Source organism: Bubalus kerabau, chromosome 7, assembly GCF_029407905.1.
Source record: "Bubalus kerabau isolate K-KA32 ecotype Philippines breed swamp buffalo chromosome 7, PCC_UOA_SB_1v2, whole genome shotgun sequence".
In the NCBI taxonomy this organism is placed as follows: Eukaryota; Metazoa; Chordata; class Mammalia; order Artiodactyla; family Bovidae; genus Bubalus; species Bubalus kerabau.
In genome coordinates, this window is record NC_073630.1 from 15,464,076 (window position 1) to 15,476,455 (window position 12,380).

Consider the following 12,380-nt stretch of genomic DNA (forward strand, 5'->3'; position numbering starts at 1 on the left):
GTTTGTTTGTAGTCACATAAATCTTTTCAGACTCACAGGTTGAATTTTGTCAAGTGCTCTTTTTATTCTTCTTTTAAAATTGGAAACTTTCTGTCACCGCAGTGTTATTTCCCCCAAATGTGTCCTTCTTGTTCAGCTTCATCTTTCCGTATCTGTAGTATTCACTATACAAAGTTATTTTTCTTTGTCAGTTCATGGGGACCCAGGTTGGATTGTTGGATTATCATATTTATTGGCAGTCTTGCTAACTGCAGAAGGTGAAATGTCCTCTCCTCCTCATAGGCCAGCAATAGAGAAGAGAGTGATTCACAAATCCTTCTTCTAAGCCACATGGAAAAGGCAGTGGGTTCACCAGTCTCCTGTTCTGTCCCAGGCTCCAAGACTGGGAGGTCTCTACCAACCCACTTGACTCCTTCCTGACCAGTTTAAAGGCAACAGAACAGATATATTCATGAGGACAAATATTTAAGGAAGAGGACAGGAGAAATCAAGGACCCCAGATCTCTGTGAATCAAGCATTCTCTCAAAGTTAAGTTTCTTCATTGCCTTCCCTAGAGGTCCCACTGGTTTTCTCAGGCACTCGCCCAGCCTGAAGGGGAGAATTACCAGTTCTTTTTCACACACAATTATCCAGAACCACAAGCCCTACTGGCCTTCTATCTTCTGACTCTAGCAGCCATTGGTTTCAGGAGGAAGCTGTCACTGACAGGAAGGAAACTGGGTTTAGTTTCTACATTCCCAGAACACTTCAAAACACCATTAAAAAAAAAAAAAAAAGCATTCTAGTAACCTCAAAAAAAAGAAAAGCAGAAGGGTGAGAAGTAGACTTACTGCTTCTTTTCTAGGTTAAAGAAGATGTTTTATTAAGAAGCTGATATTTATTTTAAACATATTCATATTTTTCTTGTGAACATTTGTACCATGTGATGACTATTTTGGAGCACAAATTCAAATTTCAAAATATACAAGAGAAAATATAGTAGGCCAACAATTAAGGCAGTAAACAAAACCATATATATTTTAAAAGTCAGTGTTAAGTGCTCAAATATGGAGTTGAGCATGATTTATTGTGCTGGATAAATTCAGAAGACCTGATGAATGATGTTAAATTATTAATTTGCCCAAAGTGGGAGAGGCCACCACCTAGAACCATATGTCATAAATATTAAAGCTATCCCATCTAAAGGACTTCTGTGGGCAATGAATTATAAGGACTACTATAGATCAATGCTGGGTTAATCATAACTCTTTGTGCCTGTAATTCACAATAATTTTATCCCCCACCAACCATGAGTTTAAATTGTAAAGAAGTTAGCAGCTTAGAGCACAAAAGTAGCATTTATTTCTCCCACATTGTTCTCAGGCCTTTTAATTTTTATTTCATGAGCAAAAATAATACAGTTCCAGCCTTCAGCCTTCACTTTAATTATGAAAAGCCCTGCTTCTGTTTCAATCCTGAAAATCAGAAATGCTTACATAGCAGTAGTCACAAAATCAACAGGCTTAAGGGCTCTGGAATCATAGAAACCAGATTATTTTCATTCTTTCCAGCGGTTTTAACAAATAAGCAACCTGTTTTTTAAAAGCTTGAATCTTGTTCATCTTAATAGTGTGATCACATAGAAGTTGCATTCTTTCCATGGCTCTCTCTGGCTACACACTATGTTGCATTATTTTTATTTATGTAAATACCATTTCTCCAACTAGATAGGCTGTGCCTTTAAGACAAAGGCTGCTATCGCTCGAATGTTTTTGCATTCCTATGGCAAATATCTCCTGGGAATTTATCTTTAATGTAGTGAAAAAAGCAAAGAAGGTGGCCTTGAGCTTCAAGTTCCAAATCTACTGCAAATAATTGCTACAACTTAAAGCAAGTTTCCTTACCACATCTATGAATTAGGTATCATATCAGCTGCCTCACGGTATTGCAAAGAACACATTTATGTGTAAAGGTATTTTTAAGAATGAAAAAAAATGCTTTCTAAATGTTAGCGATTGTCTATGGCCATACCACCCTGAATGTGCCCAATATCATCTAAATGTTAGCCATTATCATGAGAAAGAAGTGGAGGAGAGAGGGAAGATATTCCTTCTTCAGTAAAGGGAATTCTTTTCTTCCGCTCTGGTTTAAATGTCATCTTTCCATAATTATTTCCACCGAATGTTTTTTTAATAAAAAGGGATCATCATCACTGTCCCTCTGTAGCTATAGATTTTGAAGTGAACTTTGAAGGAATTTGATAGATTAAAGATTTATGTGAGAAAGGATATAGTGTCCTAATTAAAATCAAGGTAATTGGGGTAAAAAGTAGTGATAAGTGTATTTGCTTGCGGCTTGGACTCCTGCAGTTATTACAGGAGAATGCTGCCTAATAAACTGAAAAGTGCTTTCAGCATTAGGTCATGATGGAGATGTAGGTACAGGGACATTCAGGACAAGGGCATTCTTCAGAGGAACAGAAATATGCCATAATCCACAACACAGTGACGAGCACAGGTATAGGTTTTACTAAAAATAATTTTCCCACTTTTCACTTTACATGGCAAGAAATGCAAATATTTGAGAAAATAACATTAAATGTTTACAGTTCTTCACCTGACAAATGGAAAGTTCCAGAAAACTGGAAGGTTAAAAGCGTGTACATGAATAAGAAATGGTCACCAAAGACTGTCTCTGTTCAATCAGTTAAGCATAAAAGATAAGGAACTACAATATTTGGGGTTTTCTTGTACTTACCATAATATTTGAGCAAATTGTGCTGACTTCCTCAATGACAATTAAGTTCCCCTTGCTTTAAACTACTTTAACACGTCAAGCTTCTTCTGTGGTACTTACCACAATATACTTTGTGTTACAGCAATTTGGTGCTTGATTTATCTCCACTACTGAATTGTAAACGGCTTGAGGGCAGAGGCCCAAATGTTATTCATGTTTACATCCCCTACAGATTCCTTCAGGATCTTAAAAGTAATGCATATCCATTCATCTGTCGACGGACATCTAGGTTGCTTCCATGTCCTAGCTATTGTAAAAAGTGCTGCAATGAACACCGGGGTACATCTCTTTCAATTATGGCTTTCTCAGGGTATATCCCCAGCAGTGGGATTGTTGGGTCATATGGTAGTAGTTCTATTCCAAGTTTTTTTAAGAAATCTCCATACTGTTTTCCATAGTAGCTGTATCAATTCCCAAAAACAGTGCAAGAGGGTTCCCTAGATTAATAGATACAAAAGTTGTGGTACATATATATAGTGAATACTACTCAGCTATAAAAAAAATGTATTTTAGTCAGTCTTAATGAGGTGGATGAACTTAGAACCTATTATACACAGTGAAGTAAGTCAGAAAGAGAAAGACAAATATTGCATATTAAGGCATGTGTGTGAAATCTAGAAAGATGGTCCTGGTGAACTTATTTGCAGGGCAGTCATGGAGACACAGACACAGAGAACAGACTTGTGGGCACAGTGGGGGAAGGAGAAAGTGGGATGAACTGAGAGAGCAGCACGGAAACAGGAACATCACCGAATGTAAAATAGAGAGCCAGTGGGAATTTGCTGTGTGACACAGGGAGCTCAACCCAGCGCTCTGTGACAACCACAGGGGGTGGGGTGGGGCGGAAGATGAGAGGGAGGTTCAAGAGGGAGGGGACATACGCGTACCTGTGCTGATTCATGTTGATGTATGGCAGAAACAGCACAATTTGTAAAGCAATTATCCTCCAATAAAAACATTATTTCAGAGTAATACATGATTATTAGTAAAATGAAATTCAAAGAAAGATTTCTGTAGAAATATTGTAGAAGTGGAACAAAACCTAGCTTCTAGCATGATCTCAGTACTGAGAAATCCATCACAAGCTTTTGGCATCTCAGCCCTATTATGAGGACACAGGTGTTGAGTATCGATAGCTACCATTGTCTGTCAATCACTACAGCATTCTAGGGACCAGGAAATAATAATACTGGAGGTAGACGCCACTTTGGATTCCTTTCCTTTTTTACAAACAAGGCGTGAACTGTGTTGACATGGATACACTTTTGCCCTCTGGTTTGACCTGTATAAATTACTCTACTGGCATGGAATTCACTAGAAAATAATGACCCATAGTTTAGCTGCTTATCCAAACATGACCTCAACAACAAAGACTAGTTGAAATTTTTTAAATAATATCCATCACCTATTCAGATGACTTGAAAATTCCCATGCCAAACCTTCAATTATTATTCTGTTAAAAAGTGATTTTAGGTTTTGTTGATGAGTATTTTCTAGATAGTTTTAATTTAATGGTTAAAAATCATGTAAAGGACAGTGATTGTATGTTTCAGTAAATGAAAAAGGCCAGGGATATTTTTAAAAGCTAAAATAGTTTGGGTTACTATGCAACATTTCAAGGGCCTTGCTGTAGGCTATAATCATACTGTTTTAATGGTTCTCTTTTTTAAATGCATTCATAATGCTTTGTAACATTAGACTTACTAGAAGCATGTATATAATGGCAATGATAATGTTACTGTACATTTAAATGGAGCTCTACAGTTCACAAAGCAGGAACAGCAATGCTAGAACACTTTTCTAATAGCAAAGCAATATGTCTCCAACTGGGGAGGTCCCTGGATGGTTGTAAGGAAGCTGCAAGGGGATCCAGGAGGGGTAGCTGCTTTCAGTGGAGGAAAGTAGCAAAATCAAAGTAGGTTGCTAGAGGAGGCTTCAAGGCCACTGCCATCTCTCTTGTAAGTATAGACCCAGAAAGTTAAAATGACTGATATAACAGTTGGTGATGAAGGGAAACAGAATAAGCCACTCCAAAATTTGCAACACTGACATATTATTTTGAACTGCAGACACTTGAAAAACAGCAAATGCAGGGAGAGGCTTTCTCTGAACTGCTTTTATTTGCCTAAAGATAAGTCTTCCGAAAGTAACTTAATTGTCATAAATTCTGTCCTCGAGAGTTTCATCATCCAAGGAATACTGACTCATCACAGAAAAGATCGGAAGTGAACACCATACAACTTTGTCACCAACTATCATACTACCTTTCTATTCTTCTAAGGGTCTTTGCTAAAAATCATTTGTGTCTGTGCCTAGTCACTCAGTCGTGTCCAACTCTTTGCAACCCCTTAGACTGTAGCCTGCCAGGCAAGAATACTGGAGTGGGTTGCCATGCCCACCTCTAGGGAATCTTCCCAACCCAGGGATCGAACCCAGGTCTCCCACATTATAGACAGATTCCTTTTACCGTCTGAGCCACTGGGAAAGCCCAAGGAGGAGGGGATCTTCCCAACCCAGGAATTGAACTGGAGTCTCCTGTGTCTCCCTCATTGCAGGCGGATTCTTTACTTTCCCCAAAATGACCATAACCCCCTCCCATTCCCTATTTAAATAGTATTGCATCCTGAATTCCAAGCCACTTCTTTGAGTTACTCAATTTTCCCTGGACATCTCCCTTGTATGCACAAGGCACACATGTCGATAAACTTCTGTTTTTCTCTTCTTAATCTGCCTTTCATTATAGAGGTCTCAGTTAAGAACTCCTTCCCTAGTGTAATTAATGCAAAAGATCAGAGATAGCAAGGACTTCGGGGTGACTATGCAGATACGAGTAATCAATACAGAGGGAACTTAACCAAGTACTTCCCCCCTCCCATACTAATATTGCAAGAATCTATCAGTTTTTATAATTATATCAAGCCTCAAGTTCAAAAATTCTTCCTGATTATATTACTCATTTTTTTTTCAAAACAATTTTATTTAAAAATTGTGGTGTTCATAAGATTGTCAACTATCAAGATTTTGTATCCCCAGGTCTCAAACACCAAACGTTCCAATGCAGTAAGTTTAGGGCTGGGTCTGGAGTTTACATTTTTTAAGACAAGAATACAATGGTAATTCTAATTCTAATAGCATCACATTTTAAGGAGCTCTGAACCACAGTACCTGACATACTGCCTAGGGTACAGGAGACACTCCATGAATAGTTGCAATGACTTATTTATCTGTTTTGAGATCCCATGGGTTTGGTTGGGGTAATTCACTCCCAACAAAAAGTATCCACTGTGCACAGTAAACTGGTCTGAAGATTTTAGACCATATTTCATGCAAAACTTTTTATCAAGTATCTGATATTAGCCTGACCTAAGCAAATATATACAAAGGCAGTATAGTCATCCTTCAGTATTTGCAGAGGATTATTTCCAGGAACCCCAAAATCCAGGGTTCTTTGTATTGTCCGTATAAAATGATGTAATATTTGCATATAACTTACACATATCTTGCCATATACTTTAAGTCATTTCTAGATTACTTTTCATACCTGATACAACATAAATACTATGTAAAAAGTTGTAAATACAGTGTAAATACTATGTAAACAGTTGCAAGCATGCAGCAAATCCAACCTCCAACTTAATCTGGGATTAATCTTTTTGGAACTTTCTGGAATTTTATTTTTTGAATGTTTTCTGTCCATAGTTGGGTGAATCCATGGATGCAAAACCTATGGATATAGACAGCTAACTGAGTTAAGGTGTCTTCCCAGGTGGCTCAATGGCAAAGAATCAGCCTGCCAATACAGGAGCCAAAAGAGACGCGAGTTCAGTCCCTGGGTCTGGAAGGTCTCCTGGAGGAGGAAACGGAAACCCAATCCAGTATTCGTTCCTGGAAAATCCCACTGACAGAGGAGCCAGGTGGATTACAGTCCACAGGATCTCAAAGAACAGGCACGACTGAGCACACACACACACACACACACACACACACACAACTGAGTTAAATATATTAAATATTTACTTACATTTTCTTCCCCTATATTTATGTTTGAATGTCCCATTCTTTTTCCAATATAAGATTTTTCTAGTTTTGTGGATTTTTAAAATTTTGGGTTTTTGTTCATTTTAATTAATGTATTGCACTATAGGAATTTATTTTGTATATAATGTGACTGCAGTCATGAAATTAAAAGATGCTGCTTGGAAGAAAAGCTATGACAAAACTAGACAGCATATTAAAAAGCAGAGACATCACTTTGTCGACAAAGGCATCACGTTGTATACAGGACATCACTTTGTATAGTCAAAGCTGTGGTTTTTCCAGTAGTCGTGTTCAGGTGTGAGAGTTGGACCATAAAGAAAGCTGAGCACCAAAGAACTGATGCTTTCAAATTATGGTGCTGAAGAAGACTCTTGAGAGTTCCTTTGACTGCAAGAAGATCAAACCAGTCAATCCTAAAGGAAATCAACTCTGAATATTCATTGGAAAGACTAATGCTGAAGCTGAAGCTCCAATACTTTGGCTACCTGATGCGAAGAGCTGACTCATCGCAAATGACCCTGACAGTGGGAAAGATGGAAGGCAGGAGGAGAAGAGGATCACCGAAGACAAGATGTTTGTATGGCATCATTAATTAAATGGACATGAGTCTGAGCAAACTCCAGGAGATAGTGAAAGACAGGGAAGCCTGGCATGCTGCAATTCATGGGGTCACAAAGAGTTGGACTTGACTGGGCTACTGAACAACAACTTGTACTCTTTAGGATTTTCTACACATATGGTCACATGATCTGCAAATAGAAATAATTACACTTCTTCCTTTCAAATGTATACAAATTTGAGCATTTTTCTTTGTCTAATTACTCTGGCTAGAACTTCCAGTACTATATTGAATAGAAGTGGTGAAAATGGACATCCTTACCTGTTATCTTCACAGATGCTGGAGCAGAGTCCACAGGGAAATAGGGCTGCTTTTAGGACTGCAGCCAGGACCATAGTGGGCCAGCTGGCCACTGGAGTACATGCCTCTTTCATCCTATATCAGCCTTAGACTCTGCCTGAGTTTTTCAGCAGAAAACTGGGTCCCAAGCCTCCCACAAAGGCACTTTTGTTTATGGATGACTGCTACATTGATATTTTTCTAGGGATATGAAGGCCCTGGTGGCTCAGATGAAAAGAATCCTACAATGCAGGAGACCCGGGTTCTATCCCTAGGCTGGGAAAATCCCCTCGAGAAGGGAATAGCTACCCACTCCAGTATTCTTACCTGGAAAATTCCATGAACAGAGAAGCCTGGCAGGCTACAGTCCTTGGTGTTCCAAAGAGTTGGACACAACAGAGCATCTAACACACTTGAAGCAGGGGGAACCTCATATTCACCCATTTTGCTAACATCATTCCCTCTACCTATACTTATATATTTTTTTCTTTTTCCCTAATCATATTTACCAAAATATTGCTTTCCCCTCAAATAAATAAATAAGCAAACAAGCAAATAAACACACTGAATATTTGATTTAATTATTAGTTCCATCTATTTTATGAATTTAGTTTTATGTTATATATAATAATTTTCTAAATTAACTTTATTAACATCTATTTTTATTTTTGTTAAATTTGTAACTTATGAGTGATTACTAATAGAAAAAAGGGATAATCATTGAAAGATATTATAAATAACCCAGAAGAAATCATGTTCCCTATATGGTGATAGAGAAGGTTGTATAATTTTTTTTTTTCCCTCATTGCAGCACCTACCAAGTTTGACTACAAGATTACCATAGGTCATACTTGACAACAGATTAAACTTAGAAGGACATAGGACAAGAAATCTTGCCAGCCAGGCAGTGTTAGTTATTTTTCTTCAATATGAGTTGTACTTACAGAATTCATTTAGAGTACAGGTCACGGACAAGAAGATAATACCCATGTTGGGTGGTACAAAAGCCTACTTGGCTTAGAAGCCTAATAATCCAAAGGAACCAATATCTCTTATAACAACTCCAAAAACAAGCACAATTTCCAGGGTCCTGAAAGACACAAGGCCAGCTGTATAAGAATTACTGCACTCAAAGAAGCTCAAAGACATGGCTTCCCTCCCTGCATTTACTGCTCTCCCAGTTCAGATACATTTACTACTCAGGGGTCATTCTACTATAAGTGGGGTGCCTGGAAACATAGTTAACATTCCAGCTTCATTGCATTTCTAAGAGAACAGAGCTATAAATTAACCAAAAGCCAAATTCTCATTCAGAATAGGTGTTTAGTTTGAAATATAGGCCCTATTATTGTTTACACTGTTAATTGTATGGCAATGTAACATTTTTTTTTAATTTTATTTTATTTTTAAACTTTACATAATTGTATTAGTTTTGCCAAATATCAAAATGAATCTGCCACAGGTATACATGTGTTCCCCATCCTGAACCCTCCTCCCTCCTCCCTCCCCATTCCATCCCTCTGGGTTGTCCCAGTGCACCAGCCCCAAGCATCCAGTATCGTGCATCGAACCTGGACTGGCAACTCGTTTCATACATGATATTTTACATGTTTCAATGCCATTCTCCCAAATCTTCCCACCCTCTCCCTCTCCCACAGAGTCCATAAGACTGTTCTATACATCAGTGACTCTTTTGCTGTCTCGTACACAGGGTTATTGTTACCATCTTTCTAAATTCCATATATATGCGTTATCCTGTCTATATGACCGAATTCCAACCTTAAACCTTTTTCCTCTCGTGTTCTTCATATCTGCACAGGTGAAATATGGAAATTACGCTTTTGTGTGGGATGCAGCTGTATTGGAATATGTGGCGATCAATGACCCAGATTGTTCCTTTTATACCATTGGGAATACTGTTGCTGACCGAGGATATGGAATTGCATTACAGCATGGCAGTCCTTACCGGGATGTTTTTTCACAAAGGTAAGATTTGTGTGCAGTTCAAATAAGAAGAGAGAAAATACAGAAAAAGAAAATTTACTTGGTTACTCCATTTAGTTTATTACATTTTGTTTTCTTTATTTGGAAAACCACAATAAACAACAACATAAAAGGGAAGTTATGAATGGTTCTACAATAAAACATTCATTTCCTAAAGCATGTACTAAAGTATTATTTTTCCCATTAAAAGGGAAAAGTTATTGCTGCATATAACTAATTATTCTCAAAAAGTTGATACAGAAAATAAAATAAAAATGTAATTGAGTTTAGTCTCTGAATTTTTAGGGACTAAAAATGTTATAAAGTAAGCAAAATTAATTCATTTCTAAAAACTGCAAAGCATAAAATAAACTTCAGGACCAAGTTAAAATTCTGAAGCACATACTGATAGGGATGTTTCCATCTCAGTTTTGCAAAGGGAAAATGTGGGAATTTTAGTCTTGTCATTTGGTGTCAAAGTACACATGAAACTTTGTCATGAAAATTTAGGAGATAATTTATTAAGAAGTTATATTCATCCTGAAATCAGAATTTTCTGTGTTATTTAAGAAAGAAGATTTTGAAATGTATATTTTGGATTAACAGTGTAGATAAGAGTGTTGAGCCTGAAAGGTATTTTTAAAATCACTGCATTTTATTCTATCTACTACCAAACAAGCTTGAACCTAAAAGAATGTAATATCTTTCAGGTAGAAGTATGTTCCACTTGACACTGATAGTTCTTTTGGTTTATTACTAGATATTCTTTAGGTAAAAGCCAGACAAAAGAGAGCAGTACTGGGTAGTAGTCTAGGTAGTACTAAGGCCCCAAATTTGAGTGATATTCCCCCAAATTTCAAGATAACAAAAATCCAGGTATTTTGTGTTTAACAGAACAAGTCAGTAGTTCAAATATTTGTTGTGATTCTTCTGTTAGCTACTAGAAACCTAGATATCGCTCCTTATCAGCAAATGAGGATCATGTTAAATCAACTCTCAGGTCCTACATTTGTCACCTTTTCTGTGTAGCAAACAGCCCAAAGTACCAATGACTTGAAAAAAAGCTATTTCTCATTCATGGAACATAAGGACTGTGATTTGCCTGAATTCTGCTGTGAGTTGTGGGTCAACTGCAGGTCCCTGTACAGCTTCTTGTCCCAGGGACCAGGTCAGAGAAGCAGTCCTGTCTGGGATAAGTTGTTTTCATTTCAAAGAGAACTTGTGAAAGAGGCCAGCAGAACCCTGGCGCCTCCTGCGCTTCTTGCATGGGTGTGGCATACATCACCTCTGCTCACAGACCACTAACTAAAAAGAGTTTCATGGCCAAGCTCTGAATCAGTGGGGTATGAAAATATCAGATCAGATCAGATCAGTCGCTCAGTCGTGTCCGACCCTTTGCGACCCCATGAATCACAGCACACCAGGCCTCCCTGTCCATCACCAACTCCCGGAGTTCACTCAGACTCACGTCCATTGAGTCAGTGATGCCATCCAGCCATCTCATCCTCTGTCGTCCCCTTCTCCTCTTGCCCCCAATCCCTCCCAGCATCAGAGTCTTTTCCAATGAGTCAACTCTTCACATGAGGTGGCCAAAGTACTGGAGTTTCAGCTTTAGCATCATTCCTTCCAAAGAAATCCCAGGGCTGATCTCCTTTAGAATGAACTGGTTGGATCTCCTTGCAGTCCAAGGGACTCTCAAGAGTCTTCTCCAACACCACAGTTCAAAAGCATCAATTCTTCGGTGCTCAGCCTTCTTCACAGTCCAACTCTCACATCCATACATGACCACAGGAAAAACCATAGCCTTGACTAGACGGACCTTTTTTGGCAAAGTAATGTCTCTGCTTTTGAATATGCTATCTAGGTTGGTCATAACTTTCCTTCCAAGGAGTAAGCGTCTTTTAATTTCATGGCTGCAGTCACCATCTGCAATGATTTTGGAGTCCAGAAAAATTAAGTTTGACACTGTTTCCCCATCTATTTGCCATGAAGTGATGGGACCAGATGCCATGATCTTCGTTTTCTGAATGTTGAGCTTTAAGCCAACTTTTTCACTCTCCTCTTTCACTGTCATCAAGAGGCTTTTGAGTTCCTCTTCACTTTCTGCCATAAGGGTGGTGTCATCTGCATATCTGAGGTTATTGATATTTCTCCCGGCAATCTTGATTCCAGCTTGTGTTTCTTCCAGTCCAGCGTTTCTCATGATGTACTCTGCATATAAGTTAAATAAACAGAGTGACAATATACAGCCTTGACATACTCCCTTTCCTGTTTGGAACCAGTCTGTTGTTCCATGTCCAGTTCTAACTGTTGCTTCCTGACCTGCATACAGATTTCTCAAGAGGCAGGTCAGGTAGTCTGGTATTCCCATCTCTTTCAGAATTTTCCACAGTTTACTGTGATCCACACAGTCAAAGGCTTTGGCATGGTCAATAAAGCAGAAATAGATGTTTTTCTGGAACTCTCTTGCTTTTTCGATGATCCAGCGGATGTTGGCAATTTGATCTGTGGTTCCTCTGCCTCTTCTAAAACCAGCTTGAACATCAGGAAGTTCACCGTTCACATATTGCTGAAGCCTGGCTTGGAGAATACCCTACATAAAGGGAAGAGGGAAGTAAATAACTCTGAACAATAATATAACTTACTAATGGTCCTTTCTGGGGACAATTTTAAGTGTAAGATAAC

General features: G+C 38.4%; 1 protein-coding gene across 2 annotated transcripts in view; it reads left to right on the forward strand.

The window, feature by feature from the left end:
* Positions 1-12,380, forward strand: part of GRID2 (glutamate ionotropic receptor delta type subunit 2) — a 640,427-nt gene that overhangs the window by 522,610 nt on the left and 105,437 nt on the right. For both annotated transcript variants that reach the window (XM_055587659.1, XM_055587660.1), the window contains exon 11: positions 9,532-9,698. In XM_055587659.1, the coding sequence (XP_055443634.1) occupies positions 9,532-9,698 (167 nt within the window). The remainder of the gene's footprint in view (positions 1-9,531; positions 9,699-12,380) is intronic.